General features: G+C 36.4%; 1 protein-coding gene across 1 annotated transcript; it reads right to left on the bottom strand.

Annotated features, from left to right (window-relative positions):
• Positions 1-2,174: 2,174 nt before the first annotated feature.
• On the bottom strand, positions 2,175-4,187 carry LOC147558098 (uncharacterized). The gene is made up of 6 exons (XM_086658987.1): positions 4,173-4,187; positions 3,858-3,892; positions 3,562-3,757; positions 3,368-3,441; positions 3,127-3,196; positions 2,175-2,449 (listed from the first exon to the last, which is right to left on the bottom strand). Exons 1-6 carry the CDS (start codon positions 4,185-4,187, stop codon positions 2,345-2,347), a joined length of 495 nt encoding a protein of 164 aa, XP_086515113.1. The 3' UTR covers positions 2,175-2,344.
• Between the last annotated feature and the right edge of the window lie 12,035 nt (positions 4,188-16,222).

Raw genomic sequence — 16,222 nt, 5'->3', positions numbered from 1 at the left:
TAAACCAAAATGGGAAGGAATTCTGTTTCTGGTCTGATCTCTATTCTCTTACAGATTTGCTTCTGAAAATACGTAAGTCTCTTTATTTAAAAACCAACGTTTTCCTATTTCTAATTAGCTTTATGAAAACTACAAATTGATATTTTTCAAAATCTACATAGTTGTATATAATGCATATAGGGTGAACGGTTGGGATTAATTTTCTCCTCGAAGAAGGGAATAAAAGATTCCACATGAACAAGGATGAATAAGATAAAGGGGTATGGTACTTATGGGGCATAGGCATGCGGGTATAATTAAGAGTCTAACCAGTTGACTTTATTAAAAAAGTCAAAATAAAATAATCTTAATTGATCAAATTTCTTCTTGTAACTCACTCATCTTTTACGCCTACCTGATGAAAGGCATATATCAATGACGGTGACGGTGACGGTGACGGTGACGGTGGACGAGAATAGAATTGAATCAAAACTTGGGGTTAGTGTTTTGCTTTGTTTCGTGTGACTAGTTTTTTCAGATGATTCCCTAAATTTACATAAATGATGATAGTCGTCTTCTGTGTTCAATGATATATTGAATAAAAAGTCAAATTTAAACTCTTCGATTATATTTTATTTTATTTATTTGCTTCATTTTTTTGTACTTTTCTCTTTTAATTTTTTATCTTTATTTATCCGCAAGAGCACATCCAGTAATGGAGGTCTTTAAAAATTTTCTTCTCAAATTGAAAGATCAACACACTCACTCTCTCAATTTTCTCGTAAGTTTCACTATCTTTCCCTAAAATTTTCTCTTTTCTCCAAAAAAAAAATTACAATTAGTAACAAAATTGTAAGTTTTAGTTTGAAATTAAAAAAGATGTAGAAAGTTTAGACTTTTGCACGAGATACCATAAATCCATAGATATTTGATGCACCAATCATGTTATCTTAGGCAATTTAGAGTTTTAAAGGCATTTGAGTCCACAAAAAATCGAACACAAGTTAGGGTAACTTTATTCTTTTTTTGTTGAAATGTAAATGCATCAAACTTCAAAACACTTCACAATATACAAAGTGCAAATCAAACTTAAAGAAAATAAGGAATTGCATGATATATCTTCGATCCGTAAAGCATTCTTCATTCTGTAACTTGAAAGTCCGACAACTCATCTTGAAAATGGTATGCAATTTGATCTTAGGAGTATGTATGGTTGAACGAGAGATGAAGCTTGTACCTAGAATCCTGTAACATTGAAGATAGATCAAACATACAACCAAAGTTTCAAAAAGAAGCGAAGATGTCTGCAAGAAGGAACCAAAAAATGATTCTAAGTTATTCCGCCAGTATTCTCTTAACAAAGAGACCATATCCGCTCGCGTCCTAATGAAAAAAATGAATTAGACACTTGGTAATTGGGATCGTTATAAATACCGAGCTAAGCCAACAAATGATCGCAATTAAATTGCGAAAAAGTGTGGAAGTAAAAATATTAAGGAATTTGGATAAAAGTTAGATCTATCCGATAACTATAGACAAAAGTAATTGACAAAAAGTGAGTTGGGAAATCAGTAACAAAAAGTGGACGACAAAGTTGGAAGTTAATATCTGAAATATAGTGTCCTCTAGGGTCGAAGGGTAAGTTAAGAGTAACGCTATGTATTGTAGCACCCTGATCTTCAAGTCAGAGAATCACACTACAAAAAAAAGGCCCATTAGGGACGGTAAATAACCTTCCCAAAAATGCAAAAACCGTCCCTAATAGTTTATTGGGGACAGTTTTTGTCCGTCCCAGTAAGTGGCGTCCCAAATAGTTTTAGGGACAGTTATAGCGACGGATACTATCTGTCCCCAAAACTACTTTTGGGACGATTTGTAACTGTCCCTATAGCAATGATTATTAGGGACAGTGACAAACTGTCCCTGAAAGTTCGGTTGGAATCCCCCCTTGTAAGCATTTGGGACAAGTGGTATCTGTCCCTAAAAGTTCGGGAAATTTCCCTTGCTTGTTTTTTGGGACAGTTAAAAGTAGTCAATATAAATTTGCGCCCATTTTCTCTAGGGACAATTAGTATTCATCTCTACAAATTCATCTGGAATTTCTTTTTAGGTTACATTTGCCAGAGCTAAGAACTACCCTTAAAAATATTGCAATAATTTCCTTTCAGATAAATATTTTAAATAAAAATCGCCTGTAATCGAATAAATTTGACACTTCCACTTAAAACGAGTTCAAACATCGATAAACAAAATACTTCGTTTGTAACTATTGTCAACCTTAACCAACTAGAGTTTAACAAATATTAAAAAAAAAAACATTTAAGATGTATGTTCTAAACCAGTCGGACATACGAAATCATATTTGTTACCAACAAGAAACTTGCACACTATCATTTGCATTTCTATCGATCTCATTGAACCACTGCTCGACATGATTGAAACTCTCAACCGCAGTAACGTCATAGACAATCTGCAAAACCTCAAGCATCAGTACGTGTCTTGATTATAAAAAATCGGAAAAAATATAACGCAAGTAACAATGCATGTCAATTTATTTATAGAAAGGTGAACGAATCTAGAAAGGTGCATACTATTTGATTCGGAAAGGTGAACGAATATAGAAAAACTGTGTAATACAATTAAGACCTATCTGACCAAAGGGAAAATCTATGGTGTTGCTAACATAGAATGCCAAATATTGATGAAGGGTAAGTAAGAAGTGTATCTCGTCTATGATTTTCATCTGCTCAAGAAAAATAAGAACTCTAGTAGGAAGCAGATATGACACTGAAATCTACTTTCGTTTCACCTAAGATGGACTAGTTTCTGGCTTACGAAGGAGAGGAAGAACCTACAACATTTCTCTCTCTACAATATCTCTATCAAATTTTTTTCTGCCATAAATTCATAATACAGAACAAAGGCAGAGAAGATGGAATAATGTGGGGTGTGATATCCACAAACTAGTAGAGGAAAATGAAGGAACGAAGAATTTGCACAAAACCATTTTGATCGATTTAAATGCAGCTATTATCGACAACTACAATTAGGCATGTAATTCTACCATATCAGAGTAATTTAGCATAAAGACTGATCCATTAGAACAAACAACCAATTATAAGAGAAACAACATCTGTGGTGACTCACCTCAATGACAGTCATTAATTGTAGAGGTTTCTCCCAACTAGATTGTTTTGTCTTCTTGTCGTAATAATATCTGCAGCGATTAGATACACAAAGTATTTAGGAAATTACAAAGAGCTATTGTATGAGACAGCACTGCAGTTATAGATAACAATTCTCAATTGATTAAGCAATAGGATTGAATGCAAATCAACACTTAAAACTCTACAGAAGTTAATTACAAAGTTCCGTAAAAATTGCATACCTTTTACCATCAGTAGAGGTATACTCTTGCCAATCCGACGACCCAACAGTTAGGGTATGTGAAGCATTCGTTGCCTGAAACTCCAAAATGAAGAGAACTCATCAAACGAATTAATGTCTGAAAATTGGAGCAACATGAAGGGTACTGTAACACAATATAGAGAACTAGAGATGAATATATAATTAGACACTGACTGGCACACTAGCAGTTGTAATCAGAAGACTGCTGGCCCATTTGCTGTACCGACGCGACAGGAGGTGTACTTTGGCTTCCAGATGACAACCAAGGTTGTTCGCTAGCAGGTGCACTAGGTGTATGCATCTAAGATATTGGTTGATATTGGGATGAGGCACTGATGTTATTCTGTGGATGACCAAAAGAAGGTGCAAACTGCAAAAATTGAAGTTATATAAAATCAGATCAGGCTTTATCATAAGCAATCCACCTATATCACCTCTGAGATAACATGAAGGATAAAGGGGAAACATACCGTGTATGACGAGGAAGGAGGCATTCTACTGCCACCTACACCAGCGACATGGTTACTATTTTGCTGAGATAACATGAAGGATAAAGGGGAAACATATCGTGTATGACGAGGAAGGAGGCACGAGTGTTACACATTAATAGAAGCAAAAGATAAATGACAAAAAATAATATAACCAACAAATGACTATAATAATCTAATTGAGGCAACTCAGAATAGTATGGTTATAGACTGTTGTAAGAATAAAAAAATCAAAGCCCTATGCCAAAGATCAAATTAGGAGGAGTCTATACTTAATGTTACATGGTATCATATTACAAAAGGCAAAAACATCCCGAGTGGTGAAGATCTTAAAGAGAATAAATGGGCAGATGGTCTTAGGTCACCATAATAAATGATCGGCAACCGGACATCAATTCAAAGTACTGCAATATAAAACTAATAAGCATATAAAAAAGGAGGTGTTTCAATTGAAGGTCTGATATAACAAGAACACAAAAAAGAGTTGCATAAAAATCATAGAAAGCATGAACTATTGTTACCTATTTCCATTGAAACTTTCTACCCGTAATTATGTATCTTTCACGTACAACTGAAACACAGAACTCTTATTCGACAATTTCACACCTTCAGAACAATTCTCACTTCTCAATTCTAAAGAATGAGTCTTTTTACAAACTGTACTTCTGTTTTGTCACAAGAAATTACTTGTAATATACATTAAATTGCCGAGCTATAAAGTTTAGACTAATTACTTATTTCTAGAAGGGCATATGATCTATAAGAATTATTTTGACCTATAATTTAAATCAAATCTTGTATCATTCTTCTCAATGCTGATTCTAAGTCATAAACTCTTAATTGCTTAATTTAAAGAAGAAGAAAAATAATAGGAAGAAGAACTAGAACAAACCAGGTCGTTGTTTTGCTGGACAAATTCCGTTGGTAGAACAATCGGGTAAAACTCTAAAATAGAAAAGATTTGCTACAAAACGGAATTAAGGTTCATGTTATAAACTCGAATCAGTTTATTGATTTAAAGAATAAGAAGAAGAAAAAGAAAAAGAAGAAAAGGGGGAAGAACCAAACCTTGTTGTGAGGAGATACCAACAGAACCAGAAAACCCTAAAACAAGAAGATGAACAAATTGCAGAGGCTACAACACCGATTGTAGAGGAAAAATAGAGAGGGGACTTGTGCTGTAAAGGAAGATAGAGAGGGAAATCGTGATGTAATGGGAAACCCTAGCTAGAACGAGAAGAAACCGTGTTGTAGTCTTACAGACGGAAAAAGAGTAGAGAGAAACAAAGGGGGAATAAAGAAAAAGAGGGAAACGTGAGGGTTCGTTTGCGCCAATTTTTGGCCGAAATTTTCCCCACTTTAAGCGCGGCATTTATTCTTTGTCCCTAGAACTATTTGTTTGTCCCTATTGTAATCTTAGTAGGGACAGATATTAAGAAATGGTCCCTATTCTGAATATATCAGGGACATACGTAAAAACGTCTGTCCCTATTGAGCATTTTTTTTGTAGTGTCAGCCGAGTTAGAGCACCAAGCATATTTAGTGGTTTCTTTTGAGATTTGGTATTGAATACTTATTTTAGTTGATTCAGACAGCCATCGGTTAAATTTGGAGAAAACACGCATTTTGACTGGTCACAGGAAAAGATCGGACATGGTTTGACTATCATTTTGTTTTCGGCAATGTTCTTCTTATCGAATTAATAAGAGCCATATATTTTCTTCACGGTTAGTTGTGGGGTGAAGAGAAAAAGAAAAGCTTAAAGTGAGGGTTTTTATGTAATTAATGAGGGTTTAATTAATAATATATAAGTGTGGCGGGACTTGTTATTAAGTAGTTAATAGTTCGGGATTGGAAAGTAAATTTATTTCATGACCATTTTATTTAGCAACATGTGTCATCCCATTAAAATCCCAACGCTAGCCCCAATTCCTGCTTACACATGCCAACCAAGTGCCACCATTTAAACCCACCTTTAATTGATTTCAAAATTAATTTCAAAGTAACTGAGTTGTGAGAATAAACTGGATTTTTTGGCAGTGAAGGGTTCCAGAGTTTCTTTCGTCGATTTCTTCACGAGTTTTGGTCGGAATTAAATGAAAATTGTTATAGGTAATTCTATTCGACTTGGTCGACATATCTAACGGTTTAGAATTTTCTATTTCATCCAAATTTGATGGTTTTATGATAGTTATTTCGAATACTATATAGTTGGATCAGATTTTCATTAGGTTCATAATTTGGAGCTATTTAGATGGTTATTATGCAATTTCCTCGAATGATTTATGTTCAGGAACTTGTTTAGGATGTTATGGACTATTTCCGCGTGTCCATATATAGACGGGATGCCGCCGAACTATTTTACTACTCGAATTTCATGTTTGGACTAGTTTTGGAATGAATTTGAATATAGAGGGTTGCCCGAACTTTGCCATATTTTATTTGAATGAACAATTTCGGTTATAGATTTATATTATTGGGTTCATTATATGATTTGTCAGCTTATGAAGACTCTGAAATGTAAAATATAGTTTATGGGAAGTTGGTTGTTGGTTTGTATGCATTTCAGGTATTCGGTGGAGTGTTTCAATGAATGGACAGTGTCGATAGGACGTTCTTAGTCTAGTTTCATTCATTTTATGCATTCTTACGTTGCAAGAGTTCTCTTGACAGTTACGTAACTGTCAAATGATAGTTTTGTCTTTTTATATTTCTAGGACTAATGTACTGCAATAGGGAGCTCGAGGAGAGGTGGAGCTTGGTCAAGAGCATCATTGGAGGCGCAAGAAGAGGTAGGATCCTATGAATCTTACTTGGAGTATGTGTATTCCCTTTTTCTCCACTTTATATATATATATATATATATATATATATATATATATATCTATAGTTATTATTTTCTTTTTATTGTTCTTTTAGTTCAAACTTGATATGATACGATTTGAATGTATGTGTTGTGTTCTGTGTTATGTATGTTTATCTTTTCAAAACAAATTGATTTTTCTGAAAAATAGTCACGTGGTGGCGGGATCACTTGAGCTGCGTGACCGTTTTGTGTGAACTGTAAACACGTGGTGGCGGAATCACTTGAGCTACATGTGTAACATAGTGTCGGAATCACCTGAACCGTGTTACTTGTAATGATTGTTTTCCGCAAGACATTGGTTGATCCCCTTTTTTATTTTTGGGAGAATTTGACATACACCCCCACTATTATATAAATATTAGGACTACACCCCCACTTTTTCAAAACTTTTGATATACACCCCCACTTGGACGGAAACCGTCAACTCAGAGTTAAGTTGGGTGTGTGCGAAACACACGCGCCAACCATGACAATTTTACCCTTTTGTAGTTGTTGAAATATTTTGAGAGATTTTGACATACACCCCCACTATTATATGAATATTTGGACTACACCCCCATTTTTTTGAAAAGAACAAAATTTTTCAATTTGCCCTCCAACGATCATCTTTTACTTTTTGTCTTATAAATTTATTTATCTTAGACAAGCTAAAAGGTCAAAGCGAAAGAACTATTTGAGATATCAAACTATAGAAAAGATGGGAGGAACTATTTGGGATATCAAGCGAAAGTTCTTTCGCTTTGATCTTTTGGATTGTCTAAGATAAATAAGTTTATAAGAAAAGAGGTAAAAGATGATCGTTGGAGGGCAAATTGAAAAATTTTGTTTTTTCAAAAAATGGGGGTGTAGTCCAAAAATTCATATAATAGTGGGGGTGTATGTCAAAATCGCTCAAAATATTTCAACAACTACAAAAGGGTAAAATCGTCATGGTTGGCGCGTGTGTTTCACACACACCCAACTTAACTCTGAGTTGACGGTTTCCGTCCAGGTGGGGGTGTATATCAAAAGTTTTCAAAAAGTGGGGGTGTAGTCCTAATATTCATATAATAGTGGGGGTGTATGTCAAATTCTCCCTTTATTTTTCTGTTATGGATTAGCCGTAAATTCATGTTAAGGGTTACACTTGGTGTGTGGCCAGCCGCTTGGTAACGACCATTCCAGTTTACCTAGAATGGGGTTCGAGAGAGGATGGGAGTTGGGGTATTCCGACCCTTAAAGTGATTAGGGGACTGACCGAATGCCATGTTTGTTTATTTATTCGGCTAAGCCACTGGCGTGTGTTATTTGAATTCTGTTATGACTTCTGATTGATACTTACAATATTTTCACCAAAATAAAAGAGGGTGTTTACTAGAGTTTGCATGATAAGAAAATGCTTAATCCCTGAAAGTGAAAATTTATAAAAGTGTGGCTTTAAACATGATTTACCTTACCTTGAGATACAAAAACTTTCTTCTCCTTTGGTGGATGTTACCTATTAGGAGGGTTTTATTTCTGTAGTTTTCGGAGCCACTTAAATCATTTAATATTATTACATGTTCATGCATATGTTTGGGTATTCTTCGAATGATTAATGAATTACATTAAGAGGCAGCGTTCGATCTGGTCGGGGGTAGGACGCTCCTCAAGACGAGAGAATTGTATCCCCGTAGGTATATGACTCTACTACACGACGATGCTCTTATAGTTGTCTGGATAAATCATTACATATTCTAAGCGTATCACTGTTTGAGTGAGATTTGTTATTTGATGTGTATTGAGATCACAAGCTAGTCCGATGTGCGATGATGACGAATGGAGAGTTGCGGAAGCTCTTGTCGGGTATTGCGTGGATCCATGTGTACACTACAGTAGTCAACTGTCCATAAGACGCCGTCTGGCTACCCACTAACAAAGACCTACCAGTTCTTCCTAGCTGAATAGTAGGTGACCTCGATTGAGGACGTATTCAGTCGTGATCTTGGTAAGCTAGAAGAACTATTTTGCTATGTTGTCTTGCTTGGTGTGCATAATGATATCTTTGTATATATGTATCACCTGTAATTATTGATATATTAAACTGTTGATGTATGTGGTGCGGGTAAGATGTCTAGGTATCCTATTGACATGACCTTCGAGGTATCTTATTCCTATTTGTTTTTGTTCAGTTGTAGGTATTAGTGACCCAGAGTTACATAGTTTACTTCGTTGACCCACATTATGTAAGCTCACATTGCCAAATAGTTTGGATTGTTCTCTCACTTGTTTGTGATTGTACACATGTAAATCGTATGCACACTATCACTTTGACTTCGATGGTATTGATATGTGATTTCAAGTTGTTTTGCTCTTTACAAAAAATATTTTTGGGTTACACATTTTCGGAGCATATTTTCAAAAGGTTCAAACTATGTTTGTTTTTCGATGCGTTTGATCTTGATTTGTAACCCGTGGTGGGAGTTTTGGCTTGAGTTTATACTTGAAGCTTGTCTAAGTGGGACTTTGACCGAGTTCCTTTTACAAATTGTCTAGTAAACCGTGATTCGGAACACGGGGCGTCAAATGTATGAATGTTCTGATCGAGAAGCAATGGTAACCAATAACTGACCGATATTTAATGTCCCTAAACTTATGCTGATACAATTGAACGTAAGTAGGTCGACGGTATGATAACACTTTATAACGATGAAAAGAAAGATAGTCTAAATAAACATAATGGGTAAACATGGCTAGTCGATATTGAAAATTGAGATTGAGATCTAAAAATACATATACTTGACCTCCTACCATAATATTCGCCTATCTTTACTCTATCTCTAGTTTGTCTCAGGTTTGATGAAGTTATTATTGGTCTCTAATTGTGCGATTAATCTTCCAATGATGATACACACTGTCTATTGGTTGACAAAAGTAGATTCAATAAAACGTTAATTTGATATTTCAAGCCCCAGAGTAACATTGTTATTGTTGGTATCACCAACTAGGGGTGGGAATCAGTCGGGCTGGGGCCGATCGGGCCCTTACCCGAAATGACCGCTAAGAATAGCGGGCGGACTCGGGCATGCAATTTATTTTATTTTGTTGCATGTGGCCCCGTCCGAGCCCGTTAAAAACCCCGGACCTATCGGGTTCCGGTTACTCATGCTTCGTGTATTTTGGTTCATTTATTTTAATTTCTTCCCTCCCTTTATATAAAAGTCCCCAACTCCATATTGTTTCTAAAGGGACAATGTGGGACTAATATTTTTAAAAAATTTCATTCACCATTCTTCATTTTCCTCTCTTATTATTTCTGATGAGGCAATGTGGGATTAATATCTTCATTCTCTTTTCTTATATAAAAGACTCTAACTCATTATTTCTAAGGATTTGAGTCACCCTTCTTCATTATCTTCTCTTATATAAAGTAATTTTTTAATTCAAAGAGAATGTGAGACTAATATCTTTGATAAAACTAAATCCCTTCTTTATTCCCTTTTCAGATTTTGTTCTTCACTTCCTATTTCTCTAAAAAAAGTCTTACATCCCCTATTGTTGGACTAATAAATTCATTAGATTTTGTTTATTATAATTCTTTTCTTTTCCCTATAATAAGAGTCTCACTTCCCCTTTAACTCAAGTGATGTGGGATTCATAAATTTAATGGTCTTAATGTTTTGTATGAACCTTATTTTTCATTTAATAAAAGTCTCAAATTCCTTTTCTAACTCTAAATAGGTGATGTGGGACTACAATTAAGAGACTTTTGTAGTTCTCTTTGGAAACTTAGTCCCACATTGAACATCTAAAGAAGAATTCATACGGGGAGAGGTTATATATAAAGCTCTCCAAGGACCTAAATTTTAGCAAGCTCTAACTCTTTAGTCTCACATTGGTGGGTTTAAAGATGGAGGAGCAAGGGGAGAGGTTATATAACCTCTTCTTTGCTTTACAATGCAAGGCTCTTTTAAGGCCAAAAGTTTCTACCCTCTTGGATCATATATAAAGTTATGTGGTTGGTCGGACGGGTTTCGGGCTTCGGAACTCGGGCAACTAACGGGTCGGGACTCGGATTGGAGGCCTTGACCGAGTCCCGCCCACTAACACCTGATACAACGGGCCGGGTAAGCTCGACTCGGGCTCCCTTCGAGCTACGGGTCCTCACGGATCGGGCGGATAGGGTCGGGTCTCGGGTTCTCGGACCGTTTTCTCGACCCTATCACCAACTACTCTGAATCTAAATCAAAGATTAATGAGAAAGAGTATAAACATAGAAGATCTCAAAATTATTGGGTGTAAAAGAAGATAAAGTAGAAACTCCCTAGAAATTTATGAAACTACTCTGATAAGAGCTGCTGAAACCCCCCAAGATGCATCTTCGTCCTGAGTAGTTGATCGAAGCCGCCATGAATTGTTGTAGATACTAGTTTGGATGAACCTGTGAAGCAAGTAAATGGATTTTCCATCAATTCTTCTAGTCGAAAAAATCTGATTGGTGATTTGTGTGACGATGGTAATGGGTTTTTGTGAGTTTTTGTTAAGTGTCTATCAGGTAGGGCGATTAGATCTGATGACTATGAGTTTTTTTCAAACACGTAAAATACTCGACGAAAGCACATTTGTTGAGGACATGGTTATGCCTAGTGTATATATGTATCATGATATATATAAATTTTGTATATACATAATACGCTACATATAAGTCATATATCAAAAATAATTTAAAGAAATATGTGTGCGATAAAATTATACGGACCTTTAAAAAAACTGGTCTACCTATCGAAATACCCTCATTAATCGCACATGTTCATAGTTTGTAGCTTTGACGAAGAAACTACATTGAAGAATGAATCAACGGGAGGTGAACTTTAGAAATGACGATTATATGCTTCTGATAAATTGTCAAATTCACTAGTACTTGAATTTCTTTTCGAGTTTACCGGAGGAAATTGGGATTAAAGACAAGATAGATCAGGGAAGAAATGAGTTGCACGGTTGAACTTAAATGAATGAATTTGTACATTAACTACTGAAGTTGATATGTTCCTTCATCTCTTTCTTGACAAGTTTGATTTGAAATTTGAACTAGCTGGTTTATAGTTTCTTCTTTTCTTTTTATTTCTTCTTTTGTGTTTTGTTCTTGCTGATTTTAGTTTAATTTTTGTGCGGATAAGCAATTCTTTTAATCGATCAACATTTTGTAAAAATCAAATGGGGTCTGAGTTTATGATAATTGCAAATAAAAAAGTATCAGGAAAACTCATTCGACTTTGTGTGTGTGAGAGAGATATCTGAGAGTAATCTGAGGGAGATCAGAGAGAGAGGTGGTCGGAGGAGAGGAGAGAAAGATTTGAAAATGACATATTGAGGGTCGTCGGTATTGGAAGTGCTTTTCATACTGTGTTGGTTAAGTGTTGTTGCTATCATCACAGATGACTTAGAAATCTAAATCAGGTTCTAACTTATTCCAATTTTTTGTTTTTTATACTATTTTTTACGTACCGGGAAAAGGAAAATCAAGAGCTATTACAAACGACAACCTTGGAATCTTGTAGAGTTGTTACCAATCATGCGAGATTATGAGTTAACCCGTTATACTTCCGATTGCAGTGCACATATGTTAGACTAATAAAAGATATCTTCATATCGTCTATAAATATGATAGTGTGGCACGCCAAGTCTATTGCTTGTTGAATTTTCTCTGTTGTAAAGTTAATGTTAAGAGTTCAGACCCATTGCATAGCTTCTAGCATAGCTTTGGCTTCTTCTTCTTCACTATTGCCCACTCTAGATACAATAGATAGGTTGTTAATAATACAAGACTCATGATCCCTGATCACCATTCCAATGCCTATTGGGACTAAAGATTTTTGAATTAAGACATCTGATTTAAATGAAACTTAAGTTACATTTAATTTTGTAATGATCGGTAGGAGTTTGTATCTTATATTCAAATAATTGGGGGGGGGGGGGTTGATTGTGTTCTATGATGAATCTGATTTAAATTGTAACTTTAATTTTTTTGACATAGTCAATAATTGTCTGAGTAACTATCTCGAGTTGTTGAAATTAAGCTTTGCATTTGAATTTCCAGGTGGTCCAGGGAATAATAGGAAAAAAGTGTCCTAGTGTATTGTTGTTGTTTTTCAATGTTATTTTCCATGTGGTAATCCATTCGGAAATGGATATAATGTGTAAAGAATGAATGTTAAAATAAAATCAGACTTGGAGAGCGTAATCACAGTATAACAATGCATGCTCAATAGTTTCAATGTCTTTATGACATATCTGACATATCTTTGATGCGTCGATAAACCGGACAACTTTGTTAAGAACCGGTAATTAACCAGAACAACATTTCCATAAGAATAATTTAGTCTTTGGGATGATATCCATATGCCAAATAAAGTGCCACTGTAATTTAGCAAAATGAGGCGAATTATGGTTCATAATTATATTGCATAAAGAAGCAATGGAGAATTTGTCATATTTTGTACGATTCCATTCATCTGGTTCGGGTCGTATTTGTGGATAGTGATGGCGAGAATAGAATTTAATTGTGAAACATCCAGGTTGTCATATAAAACTTGATTATTTGAATGACTATTGAGAATAAGTTGAGATACTTTTTCCAGTTGAGAATTTTTTGTATTTGTAATCGAAAATTGAATATTTGAGATCCATGCATCTGTCCAGATGTTAAATTTAGACCATCATCTATCTCCCAGATGTAATTCTTGTTAATAAGATAAAAAGACTTAGAGACTCTTCCATATCTACAAGTGATGGTTTTTTTGCATTGATTTAAGGATCAAAATTCTAGGGGTATCTAGATTTAAGAGATCGAATTCAAAGAGCAGAAGGTTCATCCTTAAGCCTCCACGCAAGGTTACCTTGGATGATTGGTCTCATAAAGGGGGTTACAAATACCCAGTCAACCTCTGGGTGATGTAGACGTAGCGGAATTAACGAAGAACAATAAAATAAACTAAAAACAATAGAGAAAACGATAAAATAAACTAAAATTCTTAATAACTTCAATGGTTTTTCTCTTCAAGGTGAATAATAACATAGACTAGATCTCCTTTTATAAGATAATAAACCTTCCTAGATAGACTCAAACTAGGATTCCTAAAATAATAAACTACTCAAACATAGAAACTTTAAAAATAAAGAAATATCAAATTAAAGTAACTTCTCCTATACTAAATAGACTACTATTATGACCAAATAGGATGTGGGCACGCGTGGACGTGGGCCCACACGTTTATGCGCCTGCATCAGCACCCTGTTCCCCAGAAGGTTCGTCCCGAACCGATTGTTGGATGGAGGTAAATTCATCAGATCCTTTCGCAATCGGCAACAAAGTGATAATCTTCTTCTTCCATGGAAACTCATAAACGTTCAAACGACCCTTGTAAATAGCATCCACATCTGACTGCCAAGGGCGTCCCAAAATGATATGACAAAGATCCATATCGGTAACATCACAAGTAATGTCAGATGAATAGAAAGAGCCAATAGATAGGGAAAAGGTACACATTCGCTCAACACGGGTAGCAGTACCGGATTGAATCCAAGCAGTATGATAAGGGTGTGGTTTTGGAATAGTAGGAATACCCAAGTAAGCCACAAGTCTGGAAGAAATCAAATTCTCCACACACCCATTATCAATAACAATCGTACAAACCTTGTTCAAGACTGTTCCTCGTGTAACAAATAAATTTTTCCGTTGAGAATGGTCTTGTTCAAGAGGAGTAAAAAGTACCCTACGAGTTACTAACATAACACGGTCTCCTGAATCTGGGTCAATATTGACATGATCGATCTCCTCATCCAAGTAATCCTGTTTTCCACCAAATTTACCTTACCACGTAACGGGCAATTATTAGAATAATGACCTGTCTCAAAGCAACGAAAACACTTACCTGGAGGTTGTTTTTTGTATGGATTTTCAGGAACATTCTTAGATCCGTTATCCGTTTGTTTAGAAAGATCAGTATCATCTGTAGGTTGCCGAATATAATTAATACGATTGTGGATCCCCCTATAAATAGCTCGAGAATCCGACTCAAAGGAACGAGCCACTCTAATACATTCCGAGACGGAAGAGAAAGGACGAAGGTTGACAAGATCCTTAATGTCACCTCGAAGGCCATCTTTAAAATTTTCCAATTTCATGGATTCAGTATCGGGAAGATTAAGCCTAGTACTTAAACGCTAGAATTCGGAGGCATATTCTTCAACTGAACGTCGTCTTTGACGACAACGAAGATATTCCAGACATAACTGATTTTCGTAATCGGGAGGGAGGAAACGGGCCATCATAAGTGGCTTAAGTTCAGACCACGAGGATATGGGAGGAAGATTTGAAAACCGTCTTTGTTCAGATTCTTGTTTCCACCATGTTAAAGCTGTTTTTGAAAGATATCCGGTGACACATCTAACCTGTTCTTGTCCATATACCTGCATAACATCAAAGAAGATTTCCAATCGAGCAATATAATCCAAAAAGTTTTCAATGTTGATGGAACCGTCATATGCCGGGACGTCCATTCGGACACGGTACGAAGAAGAAGTCGGTGGAGAATCGTGATCATCATCGGGGTGATAGTCGTCGGGTTCATGATAATTGGGGCGTGGATGAGTAAAACGGTTACGTTGCATGGACCTGTTATGATTTGGTTCTTGATAGGTGGGACGGTTTTTGGTTCTATCCGGTTCATAAGGGTGTGGTCGGTTTTGTGGACGGGTTTCATGACGGTAAGGGGGATAGTCGGGTTCAATGAGGTGTTGTCGGGGTTGTTCATGAAGGTCCTCTCGGTTTTGATGATGGGTCAAGGGGAAACCTAGGTCTCGGTTATGAGAGGAAAACGGGTAATCGGTGGGTCGGTTGATGATGGATTCGGGTAGCCGGGTTCGGGAAGGTGTGTAGCTATCGGCAAATTGATGGGCGTGGTGGGTTACGGTTTCCGATTCGTGGTGATGGAAGGGGTGGTGGCTATCGGTTCGGTGGTTAGAAGAAGATGTTCCTCGATTTGGCGTGAGATGGGAAGAGACGGCATGAGAGTGTTGGCGAGTGGGTGTTTCCATGTTGGTTTTTGAGGGTTCGGGGTTGCGGTTTTGGTGGTGGGTTTCGAGTAGAATGGTGCTTGGTGAATAATATTGCCGAGGGGTCTGGAAGGGGTATGGTTGGGTTATACTCGGGTTGGTAGTAGATTGGTGGGAGAACGACTCGGGTTGGTTTGATGTTTGTTGGTCGTTGAAGGAAAAGGTGGTGTGGTTGGAATGGTTGCAGGGTTTATGTATGTTAATGGAAAAACCGGTGAGAGTGGTGGTGTAGTGTTGATGTGAATCGGTGGGAGGAATGTGGTCGGGCATGGGTTAGTGATAGGTTGACCGAATAGGGGTATTGAAATTGGTGTGGTGGTTGCAACGGTTGAGTTTGTGGTGGTTGGAAGTGGTTGTGGTGATGATGTTTAAATTGAAGTAGAAGATGGAGGAGTGGTAGTAGAAGAGG

This window comes from Eschscholzia californica, unplaced genomic scaffold (assembly GCF_041429995.1).
Source record: "Eschscholzia californica isolate CP2 unplaced genomic scaffold, dmEscCali1.0.p SCAF_2, whole genome shotgun sequence".
In the NCBI taxonomy this organism is placed as follows: domain Eukaryota; kingdom Viridiplantae; phylum Streptophyta; class Magnoliopsida; order Ranunculales; family Papaveraceae; genus Eschscholzia; species Eschscholzia californica.
Note: the sequence above shows the minus strand (reverse complement) of the source record. Positions and strands in the feature narration are given on the sequence as shown.